At 40.6% G+C, this 12111-nt stretch overlaps 1 protein-coding gene across 1 annotated transcript in view; it reads right to left on the bottom strand.

Annotated features, from left to right (window-relative positions):
* Window positions 1-373: 373 nt before the first annotated feature.
* Window positions 374-12111, bottom strand: part of LOC108790116 (phospholipid scramblase family member 5-like) — a 133447-nt gene continuing 121709 nt past the window's right edge. The window contains exons 7-8 of the mRNA XM_018560319.1: window positions 7211-7372; window positions 374-412 (exon numbers count right to left, since the gene is read on the bottom strand). Coding sequence (XP_018415821.1) covers window positions 374-412; window positions 7211-7372 — 201 coding nt within the window. The remainder of the gene's footprint in view (window positions 413-7210; window positions 7373-12111) is intronic.

The following is a 12111-nucleotide window of genomic DNA, read 5'->3' as shown; positions in this document are numbered from 1 at the left end:
CGTTCAATGCACTTTCCATGACAACTAAAATGTTCAGACTTCTTCTTTAGTTTATCTAAACTTTTCTAGAAAATGACACATTTATTTTCTTCATTTTACAATAGATGTTTTTTAGAGCCTGGATGTTCAGAATTCTTTGAAGTATCTATAATTCATTTTTGGCTGGATTTGTGCAAATGTTTACTAAAACGTTAATTGACTAATAGGATATTTGATAAGAAAAGATCTTGAGTGTCCATACTACTTCAAACTTTTATTAAACAGTAGTTTTGAAATGATCTTGTCAGATAATCTGTGCAAATGTATCCAGGAAATGCTTAATGTCCAGAGATTACTCCAGTCTTGGCTTTTTTTTGGTAATTCCTTGGTTTCCTTAGATTCCGTCAGAAGATTGCTCAAAGTACATCAAATCCTACAAATAAACAATATGTTTAGAAAATGCCAAAGAATCAACATATTGTATACTCAAAGTTCAAGCTCTTGGCTCCACCTACTAAAGCTTAAAGCTGGACTCCAGATATAAAGTATAATGCATACTCTGGTTGGTCCACCTTAGCTGAATACAAGCATGCATATAATATACCTGGTCGGCCCATGGGGATTCTGTAAAGCATCTTGTATGGTGTTGTAAGTTGCTTCCCCTCTGCTCTGCAAACACTTTCTCTGCACAGTGGTCATTCAGAGAATGCCTAGTATTTTCACCAATGAATACAAGGTGTTCTATGATTGGACGAGGGATGGTAATGTCCCCTCCAATGCAAAGGACTCGTAAGATCATTGTAAAGCTCTGTAGTATCTCTGGCTACTACAATACTTTACAGAATCCCCATAGGCTGACTAGGTGTATATAATATGCAAGCCAAGTTGGACTGGTGTAAGAATGTGTAGCCCCGCCACCTTTTGTGGCATGGTTACTATAAACTTAGTGATTGCTAGAGCTGTAGTCAGCATGGCTGAATTATAGTTGGCATTTATCTGGTTAATTCCAGGTGTTCTAGCATCGATTGTACTTGCCTGAGTGGAGTGCGACTCTGCAGCAGTGTGGGATACTGTGAGTGTGTTTGCAGTCCACCCACTAATCACTGGGGCTCTCATAGCCAGTGGTGCATGCTGGGACAGGGCATATCTACTCAAGGAAATTGCCATGTGCTCAGTCCAGTCCTGGGATAGCCCAGAGTCCAGTCAGAGCTGGGTGCTGTCCAGCCTGCCTAGGCCTGGGGGTGGATATACTCAAGTGTGGGAAATGTTTCACTAGACCTCAAGTCTGGAGGAGGCCTTTGCTATGGATTGAGGAGGAGAACCAGGGAAGTTGCTGGCTGCTGGAGGTGCCTGGATTTGAATGGACCTCAGAAGCAAGTTTGGTGTCTCTCCTATTAAAGATCTCACACCCATCCCTCTTCAGCTGTTGCTCAAGTACCCAGTGTCAGCGTGTGCTCATTAAACCTTCTCTGTGGAATACTGAAAGGGACTGGTGGGTCTGGAGTTCTGTTTTATCTATTTTTCGCATGGATGTCATAAACCCTAAACCCTCTCTCCCACTTCATATGTTCTAATAAAAGTTCTTTAGCATCATACCTCTGGTCTGGATTCCAACTCTATCATTATCAAGCATAGGGTGGTTAATGCTATTGGGGCAATTGTTGCTACTCATCGCCTAGACAGGCTTGGAAGGCCCATTACATTCGCTGTGGCTCCTAAGGGAGTGCACTACAAGTGCATAATACTTTATACCTGAAGTTTAGCTTTAAAGTTGATCTAGCAACAGATCAGATATTTTTTTTCCTGTTAAAGGGGAACTTCACCCACGCTACCAACTTTCTCTACTTCCACTCCTATCCCTCTCCTCTCTAACAATCTGATATGAATTATTTCTGTGGCAGCTGCCCCCTAATGATGTCAGAGAAGAGGACACTAGCGCGGGACTTGCTGTGCAGGGGGCAGATTGGCGAATCTCTACAGACCTTCACTGGATTTCTGGGCATGTGGGTTTGTTTTTCCTGCATACCCAGCAAAAAAAGATAAGGGGAAGTGTAGTTCCCTTTTAAGTACATGCATACCAGGCAATGTGTGAGTGTAACACTTACACTTAATTATTGTTTCTGACAACAGACACAGTACTCAGAAAATTCCTTCATCTGGTTTTCTCTCCAGAAAGATGAAGCCATCTTTGTTCAGACATTATCCAGAGTTGGTATCTACTTCCTGCACTAAGATGGTGGCCCAGGGATGACACAATCATGTAAAGCCTAGAACAGAAGCAGTACTTGGCTGTCTTACCAAATGTTTGACATGGATCAGTTCCTGTTGTTGTAAAGGTACAATGTCATAGTGTGATCTCTGGAGGGGAGGAGAACGAGGAAGTGTTTCTTCCTGCCTGCAACATTTTTTAAAGATGGAAGTTTTTTGAATAATAACACCATTACTCTGTATTGTGCCATGTTAGGAATGTATTTGTGTAGACAAAACAGGTCCACTTTAAGAGGTTAATTTCCACAAACAAGTCTTGCTTTGCTCAGGACTAAAACGTAGAAATATGCTATACCTTAACTCATTGCCATCCATGTAATCACATACCAAATTATAAATCTGTGCCTGGGAAACTCAAACATTACTCAGAAGATCCGACAGTTCAAAGGAAACCAACAATTACTTACATAAATAAGATCCAACAGTACTGAGGCTTTCACGGGATCTACAGTTCATAATAAAGTTGGCCACAAGGTTTACAATCTGTTTGTACAACTTAAGTACATTCATGATGAATTGTACAAAACTGATCTTACAATACAATGAAATATGAGGGCCTACACAAACAATCCATTCAATTTATATCCAGCCAGACAGGTCCTCACACAACATAGTTATTATTATTATTATTATTATACAGGATTTATATAGCGCCTTTACAATATAAGGAAGACATTACAATCACAATACAATTCAAGATAAGATGGTAAGGAGGTTGTTGGTAATTCTAAAGCTTATCACATACATTACAATCTTACTATACAATCTTTATAAAATCTCCTTACGTTTTACCCAAAATTATGTAATATGAGGACCTACCTAACTATCCATTCATTGTATACAATCAGGCAGGCCCTGGCACTACATAGTTCTTGGTAGGTCTAAGCCTCCATTTACATCTGTGTGTCTGAATTCTCAGGCGTTGCTTAAGCACGTTTTAGTGCATTTTTCATGTGTGATCATGCGTTATGTGTTTATGTTTGGCCAACTAAGGTGAAATGGTAACTAAGGTGAAAAGTATAGGTTGCAAGCGGGTGAAATGCACAAAAATGCATGTTAAATTAGTGTTTCATGATATCATTCTGCTATTATATATAACTATATAGAATTAATATAATAATATTTCCATTTACAAGTGGAAATCAATTCCACTTGTATTACAAAGCTATATGAACGATGTTGTGTTTAGAATAATTCATGTGGTTGTTGCTGAAGTATGTTCACATACGGTATATTGGTTGTTGAAGAAATGGGGGCTCACAATTTGTAAGCTAAGATCGCCATCTTGTGGTAACAAGTTGTGTATGCAGTGTTATGTGAAATATCACATTTGTTACATGAGTTTTTGCCTGATAGGCTTTTCTCTCATTGTTCTTTGCACAAAAGGCATTGCTGCCATTGTCAGAATTTTAAAGTGGGGTATCCTATTTTTTGTCTACTTTTGAGTCGTATAAAAGAAATAAATATGACAATGGTTGTCTGTCACACAAAGTATGAAAAATATACCATGTAAAACACTTTAGTTATTAATAAAGTGGAATATTTTAATGAATCAAATAAATTAAGAGACTAATGCTGTGCTTCAGGGTTACAGAAGGTGTAATCCTGCAAGTGCAGCAAGTGTTCATGCTGACAGGTAATAAGCATCACCCAAGAAGATGCTGGAAGCCACTTCAAAGGTAACTAAGGGACAACTGATTATAAGCACTTTGCTGCTAATCACATTGTGTCTTGAGCTGGTCTAACTAAAATCACGCTGTGCAATACTGTTTTAGATGTTAACAGAACACTATATACCCAATTATGATGAGTTTACATATATATGTTTTTGTAATTAAAATGGTCCTTAGTCTCTACATTAGCAAACCACAAGTCACTAGGCTTCAATGGCTCATCTCGAATTCCTTATAAAAATATGTAGACCAATTATCAGTTCATTATCAGCCTCATTAGGTACTTGTGACAAATTTTTCAATCACTTTTTGCATGAATGAGCTTTCATTTTGCTGTTACTAAAACTCAGCAATGACCTGTTTTAAAAGAGAACTATGAGGTGAGTGCTTTTCACTCACCTCATAGTTCTAGCCGACCTGTGACAATGAGACTGTCACAGGTCGGCTCAGTAGATCGGGAGGTGAGCGAACACATACCAACATTCACTCACCTCTCGATACTGTCACGGCTCTCTGCTGTGACAGGGGAGGGGCTGGATTCCCCCCTCCCCGCTCCGATCCGCCAGTGCTGACTGGCGGAACGGACGGGGGAGGGGGCGGGTACAGCTGGTTCTGCCTCTAGATAGGATCTGCTTCAGCTGCGGCATCTCAGTATACTGCGAGCAGCAGCTTGCGGTATACAGCGGCGTCTCAGTAGCTCGCGGTATACTAAGCCTAGGGTGATGGGAGGACTATGGGGAAAAGCCTTAACCCCATAGTTCTCCTTTAAAGACTACCAACCTATTTTCCTGCTACACGCCAATTTCCTTTTTTTGGTAAAAACAAGAATTTTATTAAATATCTAATAGAATATAGGGTTTTAAAAATATTTTCACTGTATTAGAATATGGATTCCATTTGCTCATTTTTTCACTAGAACATTAGACTTTTTGGAACAACTTTTTGTGGGCCGAGTAGAGAGTTGGGTGTGGTAAGTGACATTTTTTTAGAAATAATTATTAAATTAAATACCCTACAGCACACATATATCGTAAAGGATGACAGAGCTGTCCCCATCCCCATCTCTGCTATATACATTTGCTGTGGAGCCATTGGTAGCTATTGTCTGCATTAAAGTGACAGTAAACTCAGGAGTTAAATCTTCAAATGCATTCAAGTACCTTAACTATTAACAAAAATGTAACTTATTTGTGTGTCACTCGGCTGTAGATCCTCAAATCATTTCTGAATTGGTGCTGACACTGTCCTTCCTTCTGGAGGGTGGCTACTTTTGTCCTCCATGGACCAATGAGCTAACTAAACATAAGATTGTAGTCCATCGTGGGAGCGAGCTTGGAGCAGTGGCTACTTTACAACATGCACAGAGACCCTGTGTGTGTTGTAAAGTAGCCACTGCTCCAAGCTCGCTCCCATGATGGACTACAATCTCACCCTTAGTTTAGTGAGCTTGATTTGTCTTTTTCTTCCAAATTAGACACGTCCTTCAACTGTGAATTTTAGACCACCCCAAATACGATCATATAGGGTATCTCAAAATCAATTCCCGAAAGGGTATACTGTATATCAAGAACAAATATAAAAATGTTCTTCTTTGTGAATCCAGCATTCATTCAAAGGTACTATGAATTCCAGTGTGGACAAAAAACAAAATCTCCATTAGGTAAAAAAAAAACTGGCTGACATATTCACCTCCTCTATGGGCCTATCCAGCAGACTCACTTGGACACAGATCCAGGGCTGCTGGATGGCATCATTCAATCCACTTCTTGTGATCTCAGGGCGTTGAATGGCATCATTCAATCCACTTCTTGTGATCTCAGGGCGTCAAGTGCCTGTATAATATCATGGTGCTGCTCTTTGCAGCATTTATGACCTTCCCACTACCAGAGAAAGTAGGGACTAAAGAGGAACAGGGATGGCAATGGATTGAACCAAAGACCCTGGGAAGAGGTGTAAGTATACTGATTTTTTTTTTATATGCAAAAGGGGGCTCCAATGGGAAATTGGAGGGTGAGGTTCCCAAGCCCTGGGTAGGGATTTGAAGGCAACATAGGAAATATATATTGATAGTTTGGATGACAAAGCCTGGAATGTTTGAAATTAGCATCTTAACTTAATCCAGATCATATATCACCACTTGTTATCATTAAACGTATCTACAGTATCTCTGTCTTAGTTATCTCCTAATGAAAAGAGAAATGTGATATTAGATAAACTGGAGAGGTTTTGCATGCATCCTAGAAAAAGTGAAGAAATTGTGGCTTTATAATTAATTCTAGGAAATAAATAAAACCCATATACGAAGTGGATTTACAATGTAAACACTGTAAATAACGAAATATATAGAACATAGAACAGTTCAGTCATGGAACACTTGTATGCAAGTGTGGCTCCTTTAAAATCCATATCAGACCCTCCTTCCAGATAGGGGTCTGGTGTGAGTTTTAAGGGAGAACCCCAAGCAAAACACAACAAAGTGGTGTTCCCCCTTTATATCACAGCCAAGCGTCGCTTCACCCAGAAAGCTGAGGACATATTGTGAGTGCTGAGTGTCCTGAGCTTGCCCCAAAAGGTACCGTGCATTTACTGTAAAACGAAGCAGAGTCATCACATCAACACTGCTCTCTGCATCATCAAGCACAGTCCAGCCTGGAGAAGAGGACCCTGTGGGATCATGTGACTAGCCTGAAGACAAAAGGAAGAAAAAAACAGCATAGCATTCTCTGGGAGGGCTTCGGGGGAGAAGGAAAGACACTAGAGCTGGGGAGCCCAGAGTTGAGCTTTATACCTAAGGACAATTACAGGGGCAAAATAGATCAAGGTTATTGTCATGTCTATATTTCTATGGTGAAATATAAACCCTGTACCAACAACACTAAACTACTAACACATTGTAGCATATTTGTGGAAATAATAGTCTCTAATGAACACCCAATGATGATGTTTGAGGAAACAGAGAAATGCATTTTAGCCCAGCATTTGGGTTGGGCCACCAGGGCAAAGATCCTACTTGTTGTTTCAAGCTTTGCTATCTCTAAACCTGGCACAGTATTTGTGCGTCAGAAATAAATGACAATGATGTATATATGTCTATTAGATTTTGTAGAATCAGCTGCAAAACTGAAGGCACGTACATGTGTGGGGACTTATGGTACATAATCTGCTTTCGCTGTCAGAGGTAACTGGTGAACATGATGCATCTTCTGCTGTTTAAATCCAGCTACCCTGTCTCCTTGGTTCATTTGGAACACAGAAACATATTGCATAACACGTGCATTAACTGTACTTACTATTAGGAAGCAGGTGCCAATCAAAGCAGATTTCAGTTTTACATCCAGATCAACAGGAAATTCTATCCCAAAGTTATCAGCATTGGTAAAAACGTCATTTACAAATCCTGACCAGTACTTGGAAATCTTGCCAATCACTGACTTTTCGTTTAATGTTTTCACCTAAAGAATTTAAAAGCAAACATACAAAATTGTGTTATACAACATTTCAGGATTCAAGACGCAGTTCAAGTCTAACCAGTTAATTGGTCATAGTTTTTCAGAAAAACACTGCACCCCCTTCTTTCTTTTCCTGCTACCCCTTTTCTTTTGCTTCCCTACATTTCTGATTGCGTCCCTCTTCTTTTTAGCTGCCTTCCCAACTGTCCAGTTTGTTAGAACCAGTTAGATTGACTGGTTCTTCCTCCTGCCCAATCCAATTCTGGGAGGGTGGACTTCAGTTTACATTTTGCATTAGCCCAAACAATGTGTGTTCCTAAATGATATGTCTATCTGACTTCTTATGTCTAACACTCATATCCTGTTATCTATTATAGATTGCTATGGATACTGAGATATGGCTGGCCTGCCTTCTGCTGTTCATCTCACTTTATGTTGATTTGTTATTGTTGTCTATTAATATTTCCCATAACTGTTTTAGAATACAGATGCAATTTGTGTTGTATCAATAAACTTATTGTGAAAGAAAAACACTGCATCCCCCCACCAGATACTTTGAAAATACATTTTACCCAAAGAGTAAATCCAGCCAGGGCTGTCCTTCGCCACCTGGTGATGAGTTGCTGTTCTGGGAGGGGGCGGGATGTGCTTGCAGGGAAAGGGGGATCATTGTTGTGCTGAGTTTTAGTTTGGGTGGGGCGGTTTTGGGGTGCAGACGCCAGACTGCGCTTTCAGTGGCTCTGTCCGGCATCCCGCCCAGCTCACTGGCGTCACCAGTTGCCAGGAGCTGGGTGGGACACAAGCCAGAGTGTCCTGCTCAGCACCTGGCAACCGGTGAAGTTAGCGAGCTGGGTGGGAAGCCACACAGAGTGTTACCGGAATGCTGTGGCCTCCCCCTGCCACTTGCCCAACACCCGGCCACCCTCCCCAATGAGATCCCGCCTGAGGCAGCCATCTCAGGCTGCCTCATTATAGGTATTTAATGTTCAATAGAACTTAATGGGACAGCAGCAGATGTTTATCATACAGTAGCTGAAAGGTGAAATGAGGCATTCAGGAAGTGTCAATATTGAATGCCTGCAAAACCTCTGCTCAACTGCCTCTGAAAAGTTATACTCTGCAGATCACTTTTTAGAGGGGCGGTAAAGTTTGCCACCTGTCTGAATGACGCCCTACTGAAAGTGAGCTTGTGTGCTTATCACATCCAGCCATGTGATTTCTTTGAGTGCTATAGTGCTCAAAATGTTAACATCAGCTCGCTTTACGCTTCAGTAAATCTAACCCAGGAGCACTTTCCTTCACTACACTTCATCTCAATTCACAATTTCTGGGATTTTTTAAAAATATGCCATTCTTTATTTCTGACTCCACTACACTATTGATGCACTCTACAGGTTTTCATTTACTTTCTGTGTTGGAAATTCCTCCAGATGAAGTGCAACAACTGCAGGCGAATGGAATAAAGGCCCAAAGGACTTCTACACCAGCTCAGAGGTAGGAGTGGTAGGAGCTCCTCTGCCCTCACCAGTCCCCATACCTGCGGCCCTCCAGGTTTAAGGGTAACAGTGTGTGTGCCTTTACTTTAAGCCAGGTAACAAATCAATTGTGCACAATGCTCTCACCTGATATGTGATATACAGTATGTGAAACTGAAGTGAAGGAGAAAAAGGGACGTTGTTTTCAGCAAACATTGCTACTTTACCTTTGCCGAAAATGTCAGCAATGGAGCTCTCAAGTATAATGATAAATAAATAAACACACACAAGGATTTCTAAAATACAGGATGCTAGTTTCCTTATGGTGTCCCAATAGACTATGTACCAGCTGGTTTACTCTAGCATATAATCATGTTTGCATTATGATTGCACGGTGTAGTAATAACAACAAAGTAAAAGAAAATTAGCTTTGGAAGTGTCTGGTCCAAGTGAAATCCATGCAGATCACAGCCTGTGCTTTGATTAAAGAAGAAATTGTGGTAATAATGGTATTAACCCTTGCAGTGGGGCTACCCCTGAACTGCAAAGGTTACCTTCTTGCCTAGGGTCAAAAACAACAAAGTTATATTCATCTGAGCTGGCCTGCTGTGACAGCACTCCCTCCAGCCTGTCTGCTCCCCCGCTGCAGTGATGGTATGTTGTCTATTGATGTCCTCACTGTGTATAGAAAATTATGACTCAAGGACCTCACATCGCTGCACCGGCGGGGAAGCAAGGCTCAAGGGATCGGTCTAAGAGCAAGCTGACTCAAAGGATTGGGAGAGTATAACTTTTTTACTTTTGACCCTAGGCAAAAATGAGCACGTAACCCTTGCAATGCTGGCAAGCCCCACTGCAAGGATTAATAAAATGTTTACCCAGAGTTCCTCTTTAAAGCTGAAGTTTAGTTTGAAACTGTTGGGTATATAGCCCCAGGGACATAATGTATCTATAATGAAGTGTGTCTCATGTCCTGCTGGTCGACGCTTACTGTAGAAACCTTTCTCCACCGATGCCACAAATACCCCACAGTGATGTTTTGGCCCTGTGGGGGTTAAGATCAACAGATGTGACTGTGAAGCATCAGTGCCGCTTACCGTCTCATAAAACTTGTAGTCTTCTTTCCCGGAATACAAAGTTCTATGTGATTGGAGTAGACAGATCCTGTCATTCATCCACCTGTCCTCCATTCACAGAATGCTTTACATTCTGGAAAAGAATACTATTCCAGCAGGACATGGGATACACTTCATTAAGGTATATTATGTCCCTGGTGCTAATCCACAACACATTTTTTGAATAATGTTCGGCTTTAAACAATATTCACTTAAAGCTGAACTCCAGGCACAAAGGTTTTTACTTAAATATAGTCCGCAATAGCTACAATGGATATAAATGACCTCATTACTGTGCTGTACATAGCCTGTGCAGAGAGCAGAGCTGTGGGAGGGGCGCAGCAGGCCCCACCCACTACAGACTGCCTGCAGAAAACTACAGGAGGGGCAGAAACAAGACCAGTCTCCTTGCACAAGACGAGAGAGCATGTGTGACAGGTCTTTATTACAGGAAGCTCCTGCACAGGGGCAATGTTTTACACTGGATTCACACTAGATTACTGCATAGATCTGGAAGGACTGCATAGAGCACACAAGCTGAATCTTTTTCTAGTTTGGGGATGGAAAGGGTTACTTTAACAGCACAATTTCCATTGCCTGGAGAGACACTAAGGAGTGTAGAGAGGCTGTACATGTAATGCTGCATTGATGTACTGTTCACTGTGTGTACCTCCTATTTCTTATTAGACTGGTCTATTTACAGTACACTTAGTAAATATATTCTTGCCATTCACCTGCATTAGCAAGTAGATGGTAACCTGTGAAGAGTACATGTACGTGTGTGGCTTTTTGTTTTCATCAAAGCGATTGAGGTCAGAAATGTTCCTTGTGTTTCTATTTTCTGTTCAGACATAAACACTGCTGAGATGTGCACTGGCCTTGTCACACCGGCTCCCTTTTACACGGCAGCACAATAAAGCTCTCATTCTTTTTTTTCCCTATCGCAGGAAACCGGAACCTTCACAAAGGTAACATATTTCTGGCAGCAATGAGATCATCATATAAGCTGAGAGAAAGGGAATTTTTAATGTGTTTTTTGTAAAATCTTCAAAGCTCAAAGTCAACGTCTTTGCCTCGTAGGCGGTTTTTAGTCTCACATTTACGGCACTGCACCTGCAAGCATGCTGGTTTCGGTGGCACCAAAAAGAATCTAAGAGATAAAGACCAATGTGACGATAATTAGATGCAACGCCACTAGCTAGCAAATTGAAGAAGGATTCAGGATAACATTACAGTCCTGCCAATGACAAATATACAGCTGCTGTTCCACTGGGAGCTTACGTTAAAAAACAGAAAAATAATGCAAATCTTAAAAGATACATTTTGTTGAGGGTAGTTCATCTGAAATATTGTACAGCGTCCAGGAAACAGATATATTTAAAGCTGAACTCCAGCCAAACGGTCAAAACCCCCGTAAAATACACATATGTGAATAGTCCGCCACATGATACACCAATCAATTGAGCCACTTTTAAAGTGTATTTCTTCTTTCACAGCCAAATTGAGATAACACCTATTTTATGTTTGTTACATGTTTCCATTCACATAGCATAACCAAAAAAAAGAACAAAATGAAAAAATGCTTAATACAGCTTAAATTGCTTTTACTTGGATTAGGGCTTCTTAAGGGTTGACATTTCTACTTGCTTCTCCTTCTTTGTAATGTTCGGAGGGTTGTGAGGGGTTTGTTCAATTAAATTTGTAAAGTAGATTTGAACACTGCCTGTCCTAACAAAGGGTTTTATGTTAGTGAAGTTAATGAGAGAAACACAATCCTCAAATTTCAGTCCTAAGTCTTTCTATAAGGACAGGTCAATGTGAAGGTGTTCAGATAAAAACCTGCAATCAGTCATATTGCCTGCTGCAACGAATATCTAAAAGACATGGAATAAAAAGACATTTAAAATAATAGTTTTTATTATGCTTGTGAATGGGACACATAACAAACATATAGTGGGGTTTTCTCAAATTTGACTGCAAAAGTGGAAATACACTTTAAGATGAATTCACCTCTGTCAGACTGCACAGCCAAAAGGGTGGAATTGCTTTCTTTAAAACAATGCAGTCTATATGACTGCAATCATCCATCCCTTACTCCCCTCTACTCCTCAATCCTAGACGTTGACTTCATTTTTTTTCCATAGTTTAAAAA

The sequence above is a fragment of the Nanorana parkeri genome, unplaced genomic scaffold (assembly GCF_000935625.1).
Source record: "Nanorana parkeri isolate BGI_ZX_2015 unplaced genomic scaffold, ASM93562v1 scaffold449, whole genome shotgun sequence".
Lineage (NCBI taxonomy): Eukaryota > Metazoa > Chordata > Amphibia > Anura > Dicroglossidae > Nanorana > Nanorana parkeri.
This window is presented reverse-complemented; position numbering and strand designations above follow the sequence as displayed.